Source organism: Ornithorhynchus anatinus, chromosome 2 (genome assembly GCF_004115215.2).
Source record: "Ornithorhynchus anatinus isolate Pmale09 chromosome 2, mOrnAna1.pri.v4, whole genome shotgun sequence".
Classification (NCBI taxonomy): domain Eukaryota; kingdom Metazoa; phylum Chordata; class Mammalia; order Monotremata; family Ornithorhynchidae; genus Ornithorhynchus; species Ornithorhynchus anatinus.
The window spans coordinates 93,005,322-93,027,671 of record NC_041729.1 but is presented as its reverse complement, the minus strand read 5'-3'; the positions used below and the strand labels follow the sequence as shown (position 1 = coordinate 93,027,671).

General features: G+C 44.1%; 1 protein-coding gene across 1 annotated transcript in view; it reads right to left on the bottom strand.

The window, feature by feature from the left end:
• MOXD1 (monooxygenase DBH like 1) overlaps positions 1–16,457 on the bottom strand; it is an 85,860-nt gene extending 69,403 nt beyond the window's left edge. The window contains exon 1 of the mRNA XM_001506193.5: positions 16,144–16,457. Coding sequence (XP_001506243.3) covers positions 16,144–16,419 — 276 coding nt within the window. The 5' untranslated portion in view covers positions 16,420–16,457. The remainder of the gene's footprint in view (positions 1–16,143) is intronic.
• Between the last annotated feature and the right edge of the window lie 5,893 nt (positions 16,458–22,350).

Below are 22,350 nucleotides of genomic sequence, written 5' to 3'. Positions count from 1 at the left end.
GCCCATTTTACAGATGAGGTCACTGAGGCACGGAGAAGTTAAATGACTTGCCCACAGTCACACAGCTGACAGGTGGCGGAGCCGGGATTCGAACCCATAACCTCTGACTCCCCAGCCCGGGCTCTTTCCACTGAGTCACGCTGCTTCTCTAGAGAAGAGACCATGTCTCTAATTGTTCATGAACTTACCTAAGTGCTTAGCACATGACTTTGCACACAGTGAGGCTTCAATACACCGATTAGACTGTAAGCCCGTCAAATGGCAGGGACTGTCTCTATCTGTTGCTGACTTGTTCATTCCAAGCGCTTAGTACAGTGCTCTGCACATAGTAAGCGCTCAATAAATACTATTGAATGAAGAATACACACTACTGAATGATGCTCTAGGAGGAACTAAAACAGCTTTCTACGAAACAGCTACCATTGGAAAGGTCCAAACAAGCAATGATACCAAAGCTTGGATTTCCCAAAGAAATTGAACTGTTGGAACTTACTCTTTGGTTGGAGTTTATGAAACAACCATAGCATTGTTTGAAATAATGCCTACACTTACAAGAGAAAAGTTGAGTGGACTATTTCAGAAGTAAGGTGAAAAATGGTCAATCCTGACCTAACTTGGTACTTGTGTTTTAAAAAACTTTGTTCTATGGGAAAATTATGTTACAGTCACCTCTGATCTATTTGGAATGAATGGATTAGGGGACAAGTAGTTTGAAAGTACCACCAAGACTGAAAGCCTGCATTATTGTTACATCCATCACAAGCAGAATGCTTTATACATTTTCCAGTCATTGTTATTGACCTGTAAAAAGCACAGAGATCCTCCCAAATTCTGCACTATACTGAAGCTGAAGGAGAGGCTGGGAAATATAATAATAATAATGGTATTTGTTAAGCGCTTAACTATGGCCCAGGCACTGTACTAAGTGCTGGGGTGAATACAAGCAGATCTGGTTGGACACAGTCCCTGTCCCACGTGGAGCTCCAAGTCTCAATCCCCATTTTACAAATGAGGTAATTGAGGCCCAGAGAAGTTAAGTGACTTGCCCAAAGTCACACAGCTAAGTGGTGGGGTTGAGATTAGCACCCATGACCTCTGACTCCCAAGCCCGGGCTCTTTCCACTGAGCCACACTGCTTTTCCCTCTTGATCGACATCACCAACACAACTGTCTTCCCTACTCAATCAATTATATTTATTGCATGCTTACTGTGTGCAGGGCACTAGACTAAGCACTTGAAAGAGTACATTGTAAGAGAGGTGGTAGACACATTCCACATCTACTTGAACCTACTTGTGGACTGTGTTGTACCAGAATGTTCTTCAATTCTTCCAACATTGTACAGCCAAACTGTGGAATGTGAACACATGTTCTAGCAGAAATTACTGTACAGTAATTCCTACAAGGTCACCCCCTCAAAAAAAAAAAGCTGTGGGGAAATGTACCTTGAAATTGAGGTTGTATCTTGAATACCTAAATTGTGGGATAGGTTTCTCTTTGACATAATATTAATGATTATAAAAAATAACCTTCTTCAAAAATCCCACATTATGTGCCAAACACTGTGCCAAACTCTGATACCAGTCTCTGTCCCACAAAGAGCTAAAAATCTAAGGGGGAAGGACAACAGAACCTTAGCTCCTCTTTACAGATGAGGAAACTAAGGCCCAGAGAGGTTGAGTGACTTGTCTGCGGTCACTCAGCAGGTTAATAGCAAAGCTGGAACTAAGATCCAGTTTTTCTGACTCCCTTCTCTATCAGGCCATTCTTGCTCCAAATATGGACAGAACATTTGGAAAAATAATATGAAATTATGGTGTGATATAATGTAATATTAAATATTAGTTAAATACACAAATTCTTCATTAAATTCAGCAGGAAAAAAAAAAACTATTTCTGCAGCCTCCTGCAAAGACCTATAGTCATATGATAATCCCATATTTTGAGGTTATGTTTTGAGTATACGAAAAACAATAATGACTAAGCCCTCATTTCCTCTATTTGACCTCTCTTCTATGTCTCTTCCCCATTTGCCTTTTCTTCTGTGTCACCTGGGTCTGTAACCCCTTAAACACTTTGATTTTCACTCTACCTCCAGAGCACATATATATACATATATATAAATATATATATATATATTTATATCCATCTGCAATTAAATTTAATAGGTGTCTCCCTCTCTGGTTTGTAAACTCTTTGTGGACAGAGATTGTGTCTCGCTAAGCTACTGTATTATAATAATAATAATATTGGTATTTGTTAAGCGCTTACTATGTACCGAGCAATGTTCTAAGCTCTGGGGTAGATACAGGGTAATCAGGTTGTCCCACATGAGATTTACAGTCTGAATCCCCATTTTACAAATGAGATAACTGAGGCCCAGAGAAGTTAAGTGACTTACCCAAAGTCACACAACTGACAGGGGGCGGAGCCGGGATTAGAGCCCATGACCTCTGACTCCCAAGCCCAGGCTCTTTCCACTGAGCCATGCTGCTTCTCTGCCAGGCATTTAGTACACTGCTCTGCACACAGTAAGCATTTAATAAATATGATTGATTGATTCCAATTAAATTTTAACAGTTTACCTTGATAAAGTACCTTAGAAAAGATTAAATCCATCTAAACACCCCTGCACATCTTTCAACATATTTCCAAAAGAGTCTTTTCTATCATTTTTATAAATGAATCTGCTTTCTTGAAAACTAATGCAAGACTTATGTAGTAGATGGTAAAGACATCATAACCTCTCCATCTGTTGGGCCTCTTGTAATGATGCATTGGACTGTTGAAGTTAGATGAGGGCTTTATTGGTTGACAACTCCTCTGACAGTGCACTTAACAAATGCATCATCCATTTCTGAGTTAATTTGCCCCTTTCATGCCCAGAGTTCAACAACTTTATTGGTTATTTGCTCAGGGGTCTCTCTTTATGCCTTGAAAATCTGGCACAAATAGTAGACAGAGTTTCATCCAAGATCCATTTACTGTCTTTGTGGGAAGGGAATGTATCTGTTTATTATTGTATTGTACTCTCCCCACTGCTTAGTACAGTGCTCTGCACCCAGTAAGCACTCAATAAATATAATTGACTGATAGCTAATGTCAGGCCAGGTGGGGAAGGAGTGGGCCAGGCTAGCTTCATGTGATAAATGAGACAACCTATCAGTCAACAGTCTTTATTGAGCCTACTGTATGCAGAACACTGTACTAAGCTCGTGGAAGAGTACAGTGAAAGGCATGATGATTTCTACCCACAATGAGTTTACAATCTAGTGAGGGGTAATTTACAAATAATTATTTATTTTAAAATAATTTACAAATAGGAGGGAAAAGTGCTTAAATGTGTTTGACAATATTTACAAAGTTGCAGTAAGAAGTAGTGAGAGCCAAAGAGCTAAGTAGGAGCAAAAGTGCTGAGATGGTAGCAGGGAGAAAGTGAACTTGCAAAAGGAAAAAAATAATAATCTGGGAAATCTTACCAGAGTAGGTGAGATTTCATAAGAGTTTTGAAGATTAGGAAAGTTGTGGTCTGGAGAATTTGAAGGAGGCGGGAGCCTCTGCCTCCCATCCCCTAACTGAGGGTACCTTCAAGGTTCTGCTCTGGATCCCCTTCTAGTTTCCATCTACATCTACTCCGATGGAGAACTCAATCGCTCCCATGGCTTCAATTATCACCTCTGTGAGGATGATACCCAAATCTTCATCTCCAGCCCTGATCTCTCACCCTCTCTGCAGTCTAGTATTTTCTCCTACCTTCAAGACATCTCAACTTGGATGTCAAACTTAACATGACTAAAACAGAACTTATCTTCCCATCCAAACCCTGTCCTCCCCCTGACTTTCCCATCACCTTAGATGACACTACCATCTTTCCTGTCTCTCAAGCCCTTAACCTTGGCATTATCCTTGACTCTTCTCATTCAACCCATATATTCAATCTATCCCTAAATACTGTGGGTCCCACCTTCACGACATCGCTAAAATCTGCTCTTTGGTCTCCATCCAAACTACTACCACATTAATCCAATCACTTTTCCTATCCCGCCTTGATTACTGAATCAGTCTTCTTACTGACCTCCCTGCCTCCTGTCTCTCTCCCCAATCTAATCCACACTTCACTTGGATGCCCGGATCATTTTTCTACAAAAAAAACTGGACATGTTTCCCCACTCTTCAGGAAACTCCAGTGGTTGCTCATCTAACTCCACATTAAACAGAAACTTCTCACCATTGGCTTTAAAGCACTCAATCACCTTGCCCCTCCTACCTCCCCTCACTACTCTCCTTCTACCACCCAGCCTGCAGACTTCACTCCTTGAATGCTATTTATTTGATGAAAAAAACGATTGAATAGCCTCTGGAGTTTTGGAAGAATGGAGAGATGTGTGCAGAATGACATTTTAGAAAACCACTCAGAAGTATAGACCAGAGAAGGAAGACCTTAGAAGTAGGGATTCTGGTGAGGAGGCTGACAGTAGTCAAGCCAGAACAAGAGAAGTGCCTGGACCAGAGTGATAGCCCTTTGAATGAAGAGGAAAAAGTTGATCAAGGAAGTGTTGTAGAAGAAAAAGCAATGAGATTTAGCAACATACTGGATATGAGAGTTGAAAGAGAGAAAAGGAATAAAGGATAATTTTAAGACTGTGGGAGCATGGTGATGGGATCAACTATAGTGAAAAAGCTAAGTGAAGAAGGGGATTGAGGAGGGATGATGAGTTCTGTTTTGAACATACTGAGCTTGAGGTGCTGGTGGGACATCCATATGAAGAGGTATTCCAAGCAGTAGGAAACTCAAGATTGCACATTTTGGGAGAAGAGGTAGATATGGGAGTCAGTCACCTGTGTGTGACAGCAAAAGCCATGGGAAAAGATAACCCCCAAAGTAGGGAGCATAAAATTAGAAAAGAAGAGGACCTAGAACAGAGCCTTGAGGGGTACCTAGAGTTAGGGGTTGGGGAGCAGAAGAAAAGCCAGTGAAAGAGCCTGAGAAGGAGTAGCCAGAGAGATAGGAAGAAAATCAAGGAAGAAATGTGTTGGTAAAAACCAAGATTTAGATACTGTTTCCAGGAGGAGAGAGGTATCCACCACGTCAAAGGGGGTTGAGAGTTCATGGAGAATTAGACGAGAGACATTATTGGGGGGCAGCACTGGGGTGGTGGCACTTAAAACTTTGAAAACACGCCACCTGAAGCAGCGAACAAAGACCTGGAAGGGAACACAACATCTCTGTAACAAAGTGGGGAGGACAGAGAGAAGTCAGAAGTCCTCTCCACCCACCTCCATCTGCCAGAGAAATGCTCTATGTTCAGGCAGGCTACCATACGATGTCCAGAATAATGCCCACAGCTAAACAATTATATCATCTGGAACAGAAGGGAGAGGTGAGATTTTCTCCCCCTCAAAGGAGGTCAAATTTCTAAGACTCACCCTGGGGGCATGAAGGGATTGATTTACCTGAGGCACTTTGACAGAATGTCAGAGCAGTCAGGATTAATACATGGAATAAGGAGCCCAACAATATAAATTGTTTCCCTGGTGTGTTGTAACCTGAGTTTAGGTATCAAACAACTCCAGCTGTGACCCTGGGTTGTATGCATCATTGCATGGTTGTAACCCAGAGTAAAGTATCTAATAATTCCAGCTCTACTCCTGGGTTGTACATATTACAACCCAGGATATATCACCCCACTCCTCAAAAAACTCCAGTGTTTGCCCAACCACCTGCACATGAGACAAAAACTCATCGCCATTGGCTTTTAGGCATTCCACCACTTTGCCCCCTCCTACCTCACCTCCTTACTCTCCTTCTACAACCCAGTCCGCACACTTCAGATCTCTAATGCTACCCTTTTCACTGTGCCTCGACATCGCCTATCTCACCATCAACCCCTAGTTCCCACCTGCCCTCTCCACATCCAACAATTACCCTCCCCACCCCTTCGAAGCCTTATTGAAGACACATCTCCTCCATAAGGCCTCCTCAGACTCAGCCCCTCCTTTTCTCTTCTCCCATTTCCTTCTGCATCACCCTGACTGCTCCCTTTGTTCTTCCCCCCTCCCAGCCCCATAGCACTTATGTACATATCTGCAATTTATTTGTATTGATGTCTGTCTCACCACCTCTAGACTGTAAACTCGTGGTGGGCAGGGAATGTGTCTGTTTATTGTTGTAGTGTACTCTCCCAAGCTCTTAGTACAGTGTTCAATAAATGAGATTGAATGAATGAATATTATGGAGTGGCTATGACCTGGGATAGGTCATACAAACTTGTTTAGACCTTGTTCTCAGGTATAAGCTCACATGCATTTCAGCTCATAAACTTAAATGAGCATTAACTTGATTATGATCTGTATCTCTGGCTGCTTATTTCAGCTCTCACCTTAAGAACCAGGTGTGGACAAGGCAACTTTGGGAGGGTCTTCAATCACAAATGCAGGCCACTGTAGGTTTTGGATAATCACCTCAGTGAGGTGGGCGTAGGTCAACAGTTTGGAATGTGTTTCCACCTTCATTTTGCAGCTCTATTATGGAGGTTTTAGGAAGGAATCAAGTAAGGATTTTGAATAGTGGATTATTTTATTGATTCTACACAATGCTTATTCACTGCCAAAAAGCCTTTTGTCATGCAATAATCATCTTCTGAATTGCCCAGGGAAATCTAAGCTTGTTAAAACTTAATCCATGAGTTGGGTCATGAAAATATTATATCTGAAACATGTTAACACAGGGTGATTTTCTTGAGAAAATTTCACCTTGGAAAAAAAAATGCACCTCTATGAAATGTAATGTAATTGGAATTTGAGTGTACCATGGCAATTATACAGTAGTCAACATTAAGGAACACTGGCAAACACTTCATCTTAGTCATTTAGAAAGAAAGAACTCAGAAAGCATGAGGCATGAGAAATGGTTTATCACCTTGAGTAACTGCTCACTGATGACTCTCTTACATAAAATCTCTGGGGAGTAAGATGGCTTCTGGTATCTGTGTAAGACCAAACAGGAGTGTGAACTCTTTGGGTTGTAATGAAAGATGCAACATGGCTTTATTTTAGCCTTGGAGAATGTAAGCACAGCTGCAGGAAGAATCTTGAGAAAAATGCTGCCATCTGGCATTATGCACTTTCGCAGGTGCTTGTAATTTTTTTTAAAAAAACTAAAAAAACCTTCCAATATTGTCTATATTATCAATGTTTATATATAAATATAATCATTAGATGATAATATCTTAAAGCTATATAGAACCTCTGTGTGCAGATCCTGGAATACAATGCTTCCTCCTTAAACTTTTTCTCTTAAAGGGGCAGGCACACAACACAGTTCAAAAACCAGACTTTTGGGGGGCCTCACTGATTCATTTTCAGAGCAGGATTACCCCAGTGGTTGGTGGGAGCATATATTTAAGCAGCACATAAGAGCTAGACACACACACACCTAGTTGTCCCTTCTGCTTATTCACTTGTGACTTGGTGAATGGAGTTTGCAAGGAATTTGGTATCACTTCTGTAGTACTGGTAGACCTCAATCAACCAGTCAGTCAACAGCATTTATTGAGGGCAAAGCACTGTACTAAGCACTTGTGGGAGTACACTACAATAGTTGGTAAACATGACCCTACCCACAAGGAACTGGGAGTCAAGAGGGAGAGGCAAATGTCTTTCAAACATATTTACTGAATGCTTACTTTGGGCAGAGGACTATACTAAGCACTTAGGAGAGTACAACAGAGTTGTTGACATGTTCCCTGCCCACAAGGAGCTTACAATCCAGAAGACAATATCTTCATCTTTCCAAGATGGAGGTTGTTTGTGCTAGTCTAACCTATCAAAGTACCCAAATAAGTTCCTCAGCAGAAGTTGCTAAAGTTTCTCCACTGAATAGCTAAAAAAGAAAAAATTTTTTTTGCTATAGCTAAATGATCACAAGACAGACTTTAACAACTACCATAAATATCCTTGCATTTACTAAATGGAATCATTGCAATATTAGAAAAATTCTGATTCTCCTGAACACAAGTTCAGTATTGATCCATTAAAAAGACTTTTCATGAGATGATGGGTTTGGGAGTTTTGTAAATTACAAATTTTAAGAAACTTTATTATATGTCCAGCAATTTGCAACACTGCATCTATTCATTCATTCAATCATAATTATTGAGCGCTTACTATGTGCAGAGCACTGTACTAAGCACTTGGAATGTACAATTCGGCAACAGATGGAGACAATCCCTGCCCAATAATGGGCTCACAGTTTAAACGACAGGCTGAATTATCTAATTCTTAAGCAGGTGATAGAGAACATTCACAAAGGCAAAACTCGAATTAACCTCAGGATGACACTCAAAAAATTTAAGTATTTTACCTCTTATACTTATTTTCAATAGCAGAGCCTCAGTGACCTCATCTGTAAAATGGGGATGAAGACTGTGAGCCTCACGTGGGACAACCTGATTCCCCTGTATCTACCCCAGCGCTTAGAACAGTGCTCTGCACGTAGTAAGCGCTTAAGAAATACCAACATTATTATTAGTAGTAGTATGACTTTCTAAAGTGTGGCCTGTTGATGAACATTTTCACAGAATGACATGAAATTGAAACTTCCAGAAGTAATCTCTTAAAAATAAATGGTAAAAAGGATACACACTGATACATTTTCCTCCTGTTTGTATATAAGATCATTTTTCAATTAAAATATTGGATAATAAACCAGTGGTATTTGTTGAGGGTTTGCTGTGTGCAGAGAATGTACTAGGTGCTTGGGAAAGTGCAGCGGAGTTAGTAGACATGTCCCCTGTCCACGAGGAACTCAAAACAGGTAGGATGGAGCAATCTTTGAACATTGAAGAGGTCTTCATGTCTATCCTTGAGTAGGTGACAAATCTTGTCCTATAACTTCTCGGTGACTCTGAGTGAAAAGGGGATAGTTTGACCACCCTGAGAGAAACATGGGGGTTACTGAAATGAATGTTTGTGAATAACTGTGCATGCTATTTCAATTTAGACTCCTCATACTGACAACTGAGAGACCTGTGTGGGCCAGGGACTGTTGTTCAACCTGTTTATCTTGTATTTACTCCAGTGTTTACTACATGGTAATAACCTAAGTTCCATAGACACATTTGATCCAAAGGAAAATGATCAAAAGCCATAACTAATCCCTGAAGCCATTATCATATTTATTCTTAATTGGAAGACTTGACTCCATAACTGGTTAACATTTTAAGAGAAGAGCATCACATTTGTGATGTAGATTTGCTGCCTCTCTCAAACTCTCTCTTCACCATGGTTAACATTATAATTCCCCCTTGAAATTCTGAATCAAAAGCCTACAATTAAGAAGAATAACTATTAATGCAAGTGAAATTGTATTTGCTCCTGTCCCTATGTAAGGATTGACAAAAAAAATACTGAGCTCAATTTTTCCCTCACTTAAATTCACTTATACTTATCAGCACTCTCTCACCAAATTAGTTTGAGATCTGTAGAATTCAGGTTGATTTTTGGGTTTACATTAACTCTTTCAAATCATCAGGAAATTCTATGTATCCATCAACTCTGCTATTGTATTCTCCCAAGTGCTTAGTACAGTGTTCTGCACATGGTAAGCACTCAAATACAACTGACTACAGTGGCTTGTAACAGCATATGTTTTATCTGACTTAAATTTATTAATTCAAATAAATTAAAGACCTTTTAAGGGGTCTAAGAAGAGATAATGCTTCTCCAAAGTCCTGCCAATTTATTTAAAAGAAATAATTTCAAGTGTTTGGAGAGTATTGCTCCCTGTGCTTTGGTTTGTTTTGGGTTTTTTTTTTTTTTTTAGTATTTTGGGATTAAGCAGGTGACAAGCGGCAAAAATTCAAGAAATTGGTGAGGCTGGGACCTCCGTGGCAATCTTCCAAGGGCTCTGTATGAAGAAGCCACTTAATAAAATCCTGTTGATCATCATCATCAGTTATTTGAGCACTTACTATGTGCAGAGCACTGTATTAAGTGCTTGGGAGAGTACAATAACATAATTAGCAGACATGTTCCCTGCCCATATATTATTGATTTTTCAAAATTAAAAATTCTTTGTAAAAATTATAGATGGTGAGCCAAAAAAAAAACCCAAAAACAACTATGGCTTCCAGAAGTGAGGATCCTGAATGAAACACCAAAGAACACCTTTCTGGTCTTTCCAGTAAAAGTTTCAGATAGGTGGTTATCCAGTTGAAAATTGTGCAGTTTTGAAGGGTTTCATAGCCAAAGGTCAGCTCAGGAAAATTATTCTTTTGAGCCAGTTGGGTGTGTCCAACTTTCTCCATTTTACACTGTGGAAGGTCTGGCTATTGGTAGGAAGCCCTTGCTGCAATAGAAAACAGACTAATTGAAAAAATAAGCAGCAGCTAGTGTGACACCTCCCATTATCTCAAATGACCCCCAAACAAGAAGTATAGATGGATCTCTTCATTGTCTGGAAAAATTTTCTTCATTAATGGAGATGTATAAATATCTCCTAACAATGGCCCAGCTGAGCTATGTCAGCATTGGGCACTCTTTCATCTTTCCTTCTGTGGCCTTTCAATTTGCTTTCTAAACAGTTATTGTTGTAATTGGCAGGAGTGCACTTAAAAGACTGCATAGGACAATTGCATAACCCCAGGAAAAGCTCCGTTTTCTCGTCTTCAAAATCGGCTCCAAGCGTTTCCCAACAAGCAGTGTAGTGGCCTCAGAGACTATTACAGATAGCTGAAGTGCCTCCATTTTCAAGGACAGCTAACAAGCAAGGCTATAATAAATGCTAAAGTCCTTTTCTCTATTACTGAAGATGTCTGCCCTAAAATGAGGATGAGACCATCTCTGTGCAAGTTCGATTTTTCATGACCATGGTCTTTGGTAACTCACACAAGATGGGCATTCATCCACCAGGATTCCTTGTCTCAAAACAGGGGTCCTCAGCAGCTGAGTGCTAATCAGGGGGTCACCAGAGGTCAAAGAGGACTGAAGAACAAAAATGCATCTTTCATGGATGTGGGTACAAAATGAAAGACTGCCCAGAGCACTAGTATTGCACTAGATAGGGTAGCACTGGATGTGGGCAAGAATATAGGGATAATATGTTCTCCCATATAATCTGCTCCAGAGAAAGTTTATTCAGCATATTAGATTTGGTTAGCAAACCTCTCAGATTGCCCCTTCCTTAGTAGAAGTAATAATAATAATGATTATGGCATTTATTAAGCACTATATACCAGGCACTGAACTAAGCGCTGGGGCGTGTACAAGTAAATTGGGTTGGACACAGTCCCTGTCCCTTGTGGGGCTCACAGTCTCAATCCCCATTTTACAGATGAGGAAACTGAGGCCCAGAGAAGTGAAATGACCTGCCCAAGGTCACACAGCAAACAACTGGTGGAGCTGGGATTAAAACTAATGACCTTCTGACTCCCAGGACCGTGCTCTATCCACTACACCATGTTGCTTCCCCTAATAGTAGTAATAGCATTTATTAACTGTTTACTGTGGACAGAGCTCCACACTTAGGTTGAGCCATATGTAGGACAGGGACTGTGTCTGATCCCAGTTACCTTAAAATATCTACCCCAGAGTTTGGTACAGTGCTTGGCATATAGTAAGCACTTAACACCATAATTATTAATAATAATGAGAAAAATAATGCTAGGCACTAAAAAATACACATGTGGAAATTAGACCTGATCCCTGTCCTTCAGGGACTCACAATCTTCCTTCTAGTTTCACGTTTGGTCTTGGAAATCTCTGGTTCCTGCCTAGGCTTAACTAGGCTCAGCCGTCTTCACCTCTCCCTCCATTCTACCATCATACTTGGCCAGAGCACTGTCACTGATCTTTTCACCTTTGCTTTCTAACATCTGCTACTTCTCTAGTCTCCAGTTTCCTCAAGAGGAATCGGTCAGGTCACCAGTTTGACCCTCCAAGTCTCCAAGCTCCCCGAGATCTAAAACTGTGATTCTCTCTCGTCAAAATATAAAGAAATCAGACCATCATATGCATCGCGAAAGGTACACAGAGTCTTAAAGAACAATGTGAAAGAGAATCGCAGAAAATAACTGAATTTGATTTTTAAGGAGAACCCAGTGAACGTAGGTACCTGAAAATGGAAAAGGTCACATCTTATTGTCACTTCAGCTTTCTCTGAACATGAAGGAGCACTGAATCTGATTTGAAATTTGAATGATCAGTGCTAGTTTGTACTGCTTCCCTTCCAGATCCCCTTGGATTTTCTTCACTTGCTCTTTGGGAAAGTTTAAAGGGGTAACATTGTTCATTAAGTTCAGAAGAAGATGTCTTGACTTTCATTTACTCACTGATATAATTGTTGCTGATCTTCCTGTCACACTGATAAAAATTAGACAAACAGGTTCAAACACCGACACTCAAGTGATGAAAAACTAAACCTGGCCTGGAATAAACAGCTGGAAATGCATTTTGCTAACATTTTTCAACATGGGGATGTTTTCCATTACTAGCATATCCTCTTTAGCATTTCATCCATCTAAAAAAATGGGATCTGAATTGAACCGGTAAACTGCAATACTTCCTCCAAACCTGAGAAATATAGTTTCCCTGAGCTCCTAGGATCTGCCCTGAAATGAAAAACTATGGTAATAGTAGTGTTCTTCAGAAAACTCACCAACATGACCCTGTGGGGTCACATTCCTTTTTCACTGCCCCAGTATAAATGTTTTATAAAGATTTCTGTTCCCACCTTCCAATGCACTAGGTGTGACCATTTCTAGGAGAGTTCTGTTTTTAATACCATTTTAAAGATGTGCTAAATCATTCTTAGCCAATATTTCTTAAACATCAACAGGGGGGAAAATGTCTGTTAGATTAAAGGAGGCAGTTTCCATGTGACAGTAATTCAAATGTACTATTTTATATTTGTCTGTGGAGAGTGGGTAGCATGTCATATTGAAATAAGAATCTATATAGGGCTTTTCATCTTATTGCAAAACACCACATTTTAAAACATTTTTCCCTCACTCAGCATTTATGCATAAACAGATTAAAAATATTTTCTTAAAAATGCCTGAGGATGAAATTCCAGTAGAAAAATATTAAGTATGACCCCCTTCTCGGTCCTGAGACTGAATCAAAAATCTGATTTAGAAAGCTAGTGTGACATATGCAACAGCCACAGGAAGCTGCTTTCAGTAATTTGTTTCCCAAAGTGGAAACTTCAAATACCTTTCGTTAATTAAGGCTTAGTAAGAGTTGGTATGTTTCATCGAAAAACAAAACTGATTATGTAAAATGGCTCATCTTTTCTGGCACTGTGATTCTAGGAAGTCATAAAAGGAGTTGACCAAGATAACTTTCTCTTTTTTTCTAGCTGATGTCCGTTCTCGGAATTTCATGGCCATGCTGCGGGAGTCAGTGAAGTCTAGATTCAGCCCTTTTGATAGGAATGGATGGACGGGACAGGGAAATACCCACTTTGGCCAGCCCGAGGAGGCGAGTGGGAGTGGAATGGTGGTGGGGGAACATTTGGGATTTTCCTCTCTTCCCATTCAAGTTTGTGAAGTTTTCCTGGGGTGGGTGCCTAAGAACACGCCCCTAACTGAACAGCTGCCAACCAGACCGACAGCTCCTAGCTGGATGGGATCCTAGGGAATCCCAGCTAAAATGCACAGGAGCCTGGAGCGAAGTGCTGTCGCAAGCCGGGGAACGGTTTAACAGGGAGGGGATGTCTTGTCCCTTGGGACGATGGTGCCAGTGATGGGTGGCCAGTGATGGGCATCTAGGGCAAAATTGCAGGTTCCCGGTCCACTGGGGCCGAGGATCCCAAGTGTGGCTTGTTTTCTGGCTATCAAGCGGCCAGGGTAGGATCCTGAGGCTCGGCTTTAAAACACCTCCCTAACCCTTCTTGGCGAGGGGGAGATGGACAGGGGCAGCTTTGCTCCTGCTTTGTAGCAGCAGATCCTGAGATATCCATCCCATCCTGGACAGGGGCTAGGGGAGGGAAGGTGGGCGATGCTCCAGCCTGGCTCTTGCCCCTCTGCTCCCTGGCTTGGGCACCGTGAGCATCGGGATCTAGAGAGCAGGGATAGGGAATATATCGCATCTGTCAAACGGGCACTGAGACTGTGATCCCCACATGGGACCATCCCCTCTAGATTGCAAATTTGTAGGCAGGGATTGTCTCTCTTTATGGCTGCATTGTACTTTCCCAAGCGCTTAGTACAGTATTCTGCACATAGTAAGAGCCCAATAAACACAAATGAATGAATAACTGTGTCCAACCCCGTTTGCTTGTGTCCAACCTAGCGCTTAGTACAGTGCCTAACCAATACCATATTTATCAAGTGCTTAGAACAGTGTTCTGCACATAGTAAGCGATCAATAAATACTATTGATTGAAAGAATTATTATGATGTGGTGGGGGAGCAGGTTGGTAACCAAAACAGTTGTCATCCCTCTCCCCCCACCCCACGACCCCCGCCCGGTTCTCTGGGATAGGACAGGCACGACCCTCCCCTAACAGGGAGCAACCCTGCTTCCTTCTCCACACCCGGACCTTAATAATAATAGTAAACATGGTATTTCTTAAGCACTATGTGCCAAGCATTGTACTAAGCACTGGGGTGGGTACAAGCAAATCAGGTTGGAGACAGTCCCTATCCCGTTTAGGGCTCACGGTCTCAACCCCCATTTTACAGATGTAGTAACAAACACAAAGAATAATAATGGCATTTTGTTAAGCGCTTACTATGTGCCAAGCACTGTTCTAAGCGCTGGGGTAGCAACAAGGTAATCAGGTTGTCCCACGTGGGGCTCACAGTCTTAATCCCCATTTTCCAGATGAGGTAACAGAAGCACTGAGAAGTGAAGGGTCTTGCCCCAAGTCACACAGCTGACAAGTGGCGGAGGCGGGATTCGAACCCACGTCCTCGGACTCCCAAGCCCGGGCTCTTTCCACTAAGCCACACCAAGTGACTTGACCAAGGTCACACAGCAGACAATGGTATTTGTAAGAGCTTACTAAGTGGCAAGCACTGTTCTAAGCGCTGGGGTAGATACAGGGTAATCAAGTTGTCCCACGTGGGGCTCACACTTTTAATCCCCGTTTTACAGATGAGGAAACTGAGTTACTGTCTCCCCCAACTTCCTAGACTGTAAACCCGGTGTGGGCCAGGGATTGTCTCTAATGTAGAATTGTAATAATAATGTTGGTATTTGTTAAGCGCTGACTATGTGCAGAGCACTGTTCTAAGCGCTGGGGGAGAGACAGGGTCATCAGGTTGTCCCGCGTGAGGCTCACAGGCTTCATCCCCATTTTCCAGATGAGGCAACTGAGGCCCAGAGAAGTAAAGTGACTTGCCCACAGTCACACAGCTGGCAAGTCGAACCCGTGACCTCTGACTCCCGAGCCCGGGCTCTTTCCACTGAGCCACGCTGCTTCCAAGCGCTTAGCACAGTGCTCTGCACACAGTAAGCGCTCATTACAAGCGACTGAAGGGAGAACAACAACAATAGCGGTGGCATTTCTCAGTGGCAAGAGCACGGGGCTTTGGAGTCAGAGGTCATGAGTTCGAATCCCGCTCTGCCACTTGTCAACTGTGTGACTGTGGGCAAGTCACTTCCCTTCTCTGTGCCTCAGTTCCCTCATCTGTAAAATGGGGATGAAGACTGTGAGCCCCACGTGGGACATCCTGATTCCCCTGTGTCTACCCCAGCGCTTAGAACAGTGCACGGCACATAGTAAGCGCTTAACAAATACCAACATTAATTCTCTGTGCCTCAGTTCCCTCATCTGTAAAATGGGGATGAAGGCTGTGAGCCCCACGTGGGACATCCTGATTCCCCTGTGTCTACCCCAGCGCTTAGAACAGTGCTTGGCACATAGTAAGCGCTTAACAAATACCAACATCATTCTCATTTGTGCAGCCCTCACTCCGCGCTTTTCTAAGCGCTGCTCAGTGCCTGGTCCCAGGTCACGCGGCAGACCAGTGGCGGGATTAGAACCCGGGTCCCTGTGCAGGGGGCCCGGTTTCGACAGATTGGGAAGGGGGAGCCCGGCCGGGTCGACCCAGACGTTAAGGTCCGGCAGTGTCGGGGGGGGGGGGGGAGGGGGGGAAACTGAGGCTCCAGCAGCGTCCACGCCCCCGGAGGACTCACCTGCAGGTAGGGCCGGCCCCTGTCCACCCCTCCCAGGACCATGTCGGCCGATGCCATCCGGCCGGTGGGCGAGAAGCCGAAGCCCACGTAGCCGGCCGTCCGCACCTCCAGGAGCACGTCCAGTACACTGCCCCTGCGGCCCCAGCCCAGCCGGTACCTGCCCTGGCCGTCCAGCAGCGCGCCGTGCGGGTAGGCCCGCACCCCGGGCTCCGCCTCTCCCGGCCGGCTCAGCCCCAGTAGCCCCAGTAACCCCAGTAGCGCTGCCCACCCGTCCATCCTGCTCCCAGGTCGGGGCTGGGGGCCGCCGAGGGAAGGACAGAGCGGCGGGAGTGGGCTGGGGACCGCCCCCTCCTCCCACGCCTCCCCCTCCTCCACGGCCCCGCAACTCCGCCCCGAATGGCAGCCCGTCGTCGGGCGGGGAGGGGCTCTGCCTGCTGTCCACTTATCCCCTCCCAGCGCTTAGTACAGTGCTCTGCACGTAGTGAAAAGAATAACGAGGGTGTCTGTTAAGCGCTCACTAGGCGCAAAGCACTGTCCTGAGCACCGAGGTCGATAGGAGGTAGTCAGGTTGTCCCACGTGGGGCTCACCGTCTTAATCCCCGGTTGACAGATGAGGGAACTGAGGCCCAGGGAATAATAATAACGTTGGCATTTGTTAAGCGCTGACTAGGGGCAGAGCACTGTTCTAAGCGCTGGGGGAGATACAGGGTCCTCAGGTTGTCCCACGTGAGGCTCCTAATCTTAATGCCCGTTTTCCAGATGAGGGAACTGAGGCCCAGAGAAGTGAAGTGACTTGCCCACAATCACCCAGCTGACAAGTGGAAGAATGGGGATTAGAACCCACGACTTCTGACTCCCAAGCCCGGGCTCTTTCCACAGAGCCACGCTGCACTCAATAAATACTAATGAATGAAGGAAGGCGGCCCCGCAGACCAGTCCTGGAGAGATGGGAAGGGGTCAGAGACGGTGGGGTGGGAGGTGGCCCATTTGGGGAGAGATGGGGGGACATGGGGTTCAGTCTCCAAAAGGTCCTTTTTTACGTTTTACAGAAGGTCTCATTTCGGCTCTAATGCACACTCATTTTTATTCTAGACTGTGAGCCCGCTGTTGGGCAGGGATTGTCTCTCTCTCTTGCCCAGTTGTACCTTCCAAGTGCTTAGTACAGTGCTCTGCACATAGTAAGCACTCAATAAATACGATTGAATGAATGAATGCTGCCCCGCAGGCCAGTCCTGACCTGTCCAGCCCTGGAGAGATAGGAAGGGGCCAGAGAAGGTGGGGTGGGTTCAAGGGACGGTGGGGTCTGGGAGGGGGAGAGGTGACCCATCTGGGGAGAGATGTGGGGCGGGGGGGGGAGAAACACATGAGGTTCAACCTGAAAGTCCTTTATACGTTTTACAGGAGGTTTCATTTTGGCTCTAATGCACACATTTTTATTCTACACTGTGAGCTCGTTGTTGGGCAGGGATTGTGAATTGTACTTTCCAAGCGCTTAGTACAGTGCTCGGCGCCCAGGAAGCACTCAATAAATAAGACTGAACGAATGGCTTTTAAAGAGGGCATTGCAAATGATTGGGACAGGAGGAGGATGGAGTTGTTGTGGAAAAAGAGTTGCTTTTCAATAATGCCCAATTTAACATTAGATATTGTCTCTATTGCTGAATTGTACTTTCCAAGCGCTTAATACAATGCTCGGTGCACAGTCAGCGCTCAGTAAATATGATTGAATGAATGGCTTTTAAAGGGAGTTGCAAATGACTGGGACAGAAGGACGGAGTTGTTGTGGTACACCTAATTAACATTAGATTTTTAACTTGGTTATTTTGTCTATTATTTTCAGAGACTAAAGCAGCGCTGTGGAATATGTGAACTGAAGACTTTAAGCCCGTGGTGGGCAGGGATTGTCACTCTATTGATGAATTGTACTTTCCAAGCGCTTAGTACAGTGCTCTGCACACAGTAAGCGCTCAATAAATACGATTGAATGAACACGGGGAGGAAGGAGCCTGCCAGAAAAGGGGGAGGAAAGGGTTAATCGGGCTGAGGAATGGGTTAATGGAGAAGGGCGGGGGGTTCGAGGGCGGATCAAGAGGAGAAAGGAGGGAATTGATGGGAGGTCAGAGCAAGTTTAGGAGGTGGGGGGCGAGGAGGGGAGGTATTAGTGGAGGAGGCAGGGCAGGGAAAGTGTCTGTATGGGGTGACTGTCTCATTTGTCCCCTTTCTATTTTCTGACAGTGCCCCGGGCAGCCCCTCAATAGGCCTTTGTCCCCCCACAGACCACCAGCTCTCTCCTCCTGCTCGCAAGAAGGGCCCCCCTCTGACCCTGACCCCCTGACCTCGAGGGCAGGAGTTGGGGGGACTTTTCCCTCTCAGCTCCACTAGGTTCAGCCGGTTCACCAGCTGGAGGAAGACCTGAGTGTCTGCCTGTATTTGGAGGAACAAGTTTGAAGGCAGCCACTGGGGAATGAAGCGGCAGGGTGAGCACTGGGCTCTGAATTCTAATTGTGCCCTTCCTGCTGAATGGCAAACCGGTGGCACTGCCTCACCCGGTCCTCTCTCCCTGCCACTGCCCTCCCAGCAGCAACTCCTCCAAATGCTCTGCCAACCTTTTATCACCCTCCCTTATCTTGTTTGAATTTTTCACCCAGGGAGTGAAGGCCCTCCTCCAAGACGTTCTGTGCAACCAGCCCCTCCCTTATTCTGTGTTATTTTTCTACCGTTTAGCATTTTTGTTACCTTCTTCCCTTTGTGCTCCTTTCCCAACTTCTCCTGACCCAAAACCAGTTTCCATATCCGTTCCTTCAGGATGCCTTCCCCACCCAAGTGGAATGATAATAGGAGATTCAAAGACACAGGAAGTGGTAACTCCAGGGAAGAGACAAACTTCCCTTCCCTTTCTGCCCTTTCACAACACATCACTGCTACCCACAACTGCAACCAGTCAGGAAGGGTGGGGGGAGTGAGGAGGATCGCTGTGGGACCCTGAGACCCTCTATCTGTTATAAAGTGAAGGAACTTTGGGAATAAAAGCCTGGTGGGATGGGAGGAAATATTTTATCCACACATTTGAGAAGGAGTGTCACAGGGATTATCATCAACTCCATTTTACAGGTGAGGGAACAGGCAAAGAGAGATCAAGAGGCAAGTTCACACAGCAGGCCAGTGACAGAGCTGGAATTAGAACTCAGCTGTGTTTGTGTGTTTTCCTTTTTCAACAGTTAGACCTTACTCCCTCCTCTCAACCTCTGTGAATGCCTCCCACCTCCATGGTGGTGGGAGTGTGGTGACCCCTGGATAGCACAACCCAGGAGATTTGCTAAAAAGGCAGCTGTCACAGTCACCAGACCCAGCCCAGAGCCCAAATTGTCCTCCTAGTCCACTGAGTTCTGGATCCTAGAAGGTGGACTAGAAAAAAAAAAGCACTGGCTTGGGAGTCAGAGGACATGGGTTCTAATCCCCACTCTGCCACAACTCTGCTATGTGCCCTTGGGCAAGTCACTTAACTTCTCTGTGCCTCAGTTTTCTCATCCTTAAAATGGGGATTGAGTGTGAGCCCCATAGTGGGACAGAGACTGTATCACACCTGATTACCTTGTATCTACCCCAGCACCTAGAACAGTGCTTGGCACATAGCAAGCACTTAAATACAACTACTGTTATCATTATGTCAACACCTCAATCTTTTGAATGTTTGCCATTGTGTCTGAACTGCTGTGAGTCCTAGACAAACTTTAAAATTTCCACAAAAAGATGAGCCTGCCCTGTTGCAAATTATCCCATCATATTTTGTGCTGTATTTCCCAGATAACTAAGGAGAGTAAAAGACACTTAGCCTAAGACATCCAGAGTGTCTGAATTTATCCTTCATTTGAGCATGTCTTGCTGACATAGGATCATCTGGGAGAAACCTGGTCCCATGGTTTTGATGAATGATTTGCCTTTTGTCCAAATTCCAAGGGGAAGAGCAGAAACTAGATGAACCTCTCAACATCCTGAAGGCAATCAACTCTCCACGTGGCTCTGGAAACACTCCGGTCTTGCACGCATCCAAGGAGAAGGATGTGTGCAATTTAGAGCATGTGCTGAAAAGCAGTTGGAAGTTTGTCTGCCCCATATGAAACCAGATCATTTTCATCACAATAAAGCTCTGACAACCCTCTTTAAATGAAAGAACAACTCCAAATTCCACTTGCTGAAGGGGAGAGGGCAAGAAATGGGGACTTTAGGGGCTTCATTACAGAAGTTCAAAGTCTGGACATGTACCATCTGTTCTCTTTGTCCCCGACTCCACTAAGAGGATGTGCCCCTTCTATTATAACTTAAAAGAGTTGCTTGGTTCTGAACAGCAGTTGTGTCTACTAAATCTATTTCACTCTCCCAAGCAATTAGTAAAGTGCTCTGCACAGAGGAAGTGTTCAGTAAACACTAATGATTGATAACATACAAACACAAAAAGAAAAAGAATAGAAATTCTCTGACATTGTCTAATTTGAGACCCTGCAAACTATGAGAAAAAAAGTTAAAGGACGCTAAAGAACAGCCCTCAAAATCCTGTTTAATTCTGCCCCATTGAGATGCACAGCTTGACATCGGTTTGCTTGCAACTGCCAGCCATCCTCACCCACAACTTGGATTTATTTATATTTCCCTGGGAAGGCACAGCAATAAAGTTCCAAGGAGAGCAGAGCAGTGCTGCAAAAACAGGCACCTGAGTCTCAGAAGCTGAAGTTTCTCCATTAAATAATATGTTTTAATGGCTGCCTTTCCTCAACCTATCAGAGGTAGAACGATAATGTCCCACATTTACAAAAATTTCCCATCTGCTGAGGAGCACAAAAGAAAATGTTTGCAAATGTGATCTCAGCCATTCTCCCAACACTCCCACGGGGAAGGTGGGGAAAATTTTCAAACTGAGACCTGGTTGTGAGCTTATGTGACTTAAGCAAATTTCATACAGTGAGTCAGTTCTAGCAAGGTCAAGAATAGCTCTTGGGTTTCCTCTCCACCTCACTCGGAGTGCCTTCTCCAGTTCCTACCACATAAATGCCTCAAAAAAAAATACTTCCGAGGTCACTGGGCAACCACAGTGATTGCTTCTTTCACCAGGACTGGGATGGAAAGAACAATACAATTTAAGTGGGCACCTAGGGATGCTCAAAGTGTATATCTCGATGGAAAGGAAACCCTTCGGTGTTTAGGGCAGAAGCCAAGATTTGTTGAAATGGGTTCTAAGGATACGTCTCGAGGTATTGGTTTGGGATTGGTGCTCTGACCTAAGTTTTCTAGACCTAAACCTCTGAAGTTCTCTACTCCAAAGCCTCTGTCCAAACCACCCCAGCATAATCTAGTCACCACTCTCCCTTGGTTCCACCACTTAATTTAGGGTCAACTGGAAATTATGGGAAGAAAACTTCTGGTAATTCCATTTTCAGGAACAATGATGTTCACAAAGCGATCTGTGATCATCTGGTAGAGTGTGGCTTAGTAGAAAGAGCATAGGCCTGTGAGTCAGAGAGCCCGACTTCTAATTCCCACTCCCCCACATGCCCTCTCTGTGACCTTGAGAGAGTCATTTCACTGTGCCTCATTTTCCTCATCTGTCAAATGGGAATCGAATATATATTTTCACTCCTGGACTGTGAGCCCCACTTGAGAGAGGCAATCTTCATTATATCATATCTACTCCAGCACTTAGTACAGTGTTTGACACTTGGTAAGTTCTTAACAAGTACCACTGCTACTATTATATTGTTTTATTAAGGCAGGTATGCTATGGCTCAGATCCAGGGATGACAAGGAGAGTTATTCCCTCTGGGAATCCAAATTGCATTAAGGTTCATCCATCCATATGAAAAGGCTGATATGGTTAACAGTCACCACCATATGATGCACACACAGATACTGACAAGTTTAATTTGTGCTTTCAGTCACCCCAGTGCATGAGTAAAATTCACCAATGGCACTGCTTTCTCACAAGAATCATATTCACTGAGCACCTACTGTGTCCAAGGCACCCTATTAAGCACTTGGGTCAGTACAATATAACAGACATTCCTTGCCCACAGATTTACAGTCTAGAAAGACAACTATATTCAGTTTCTGAGAAACAATTATTCCCCCTACGAGAACCAAGTCCTAAAGCTAGAGTATCTTTCTCCTAGACACCAACTTCTACCCGTGGCTCAGTGGAAAGAGCACGGGCTTTGG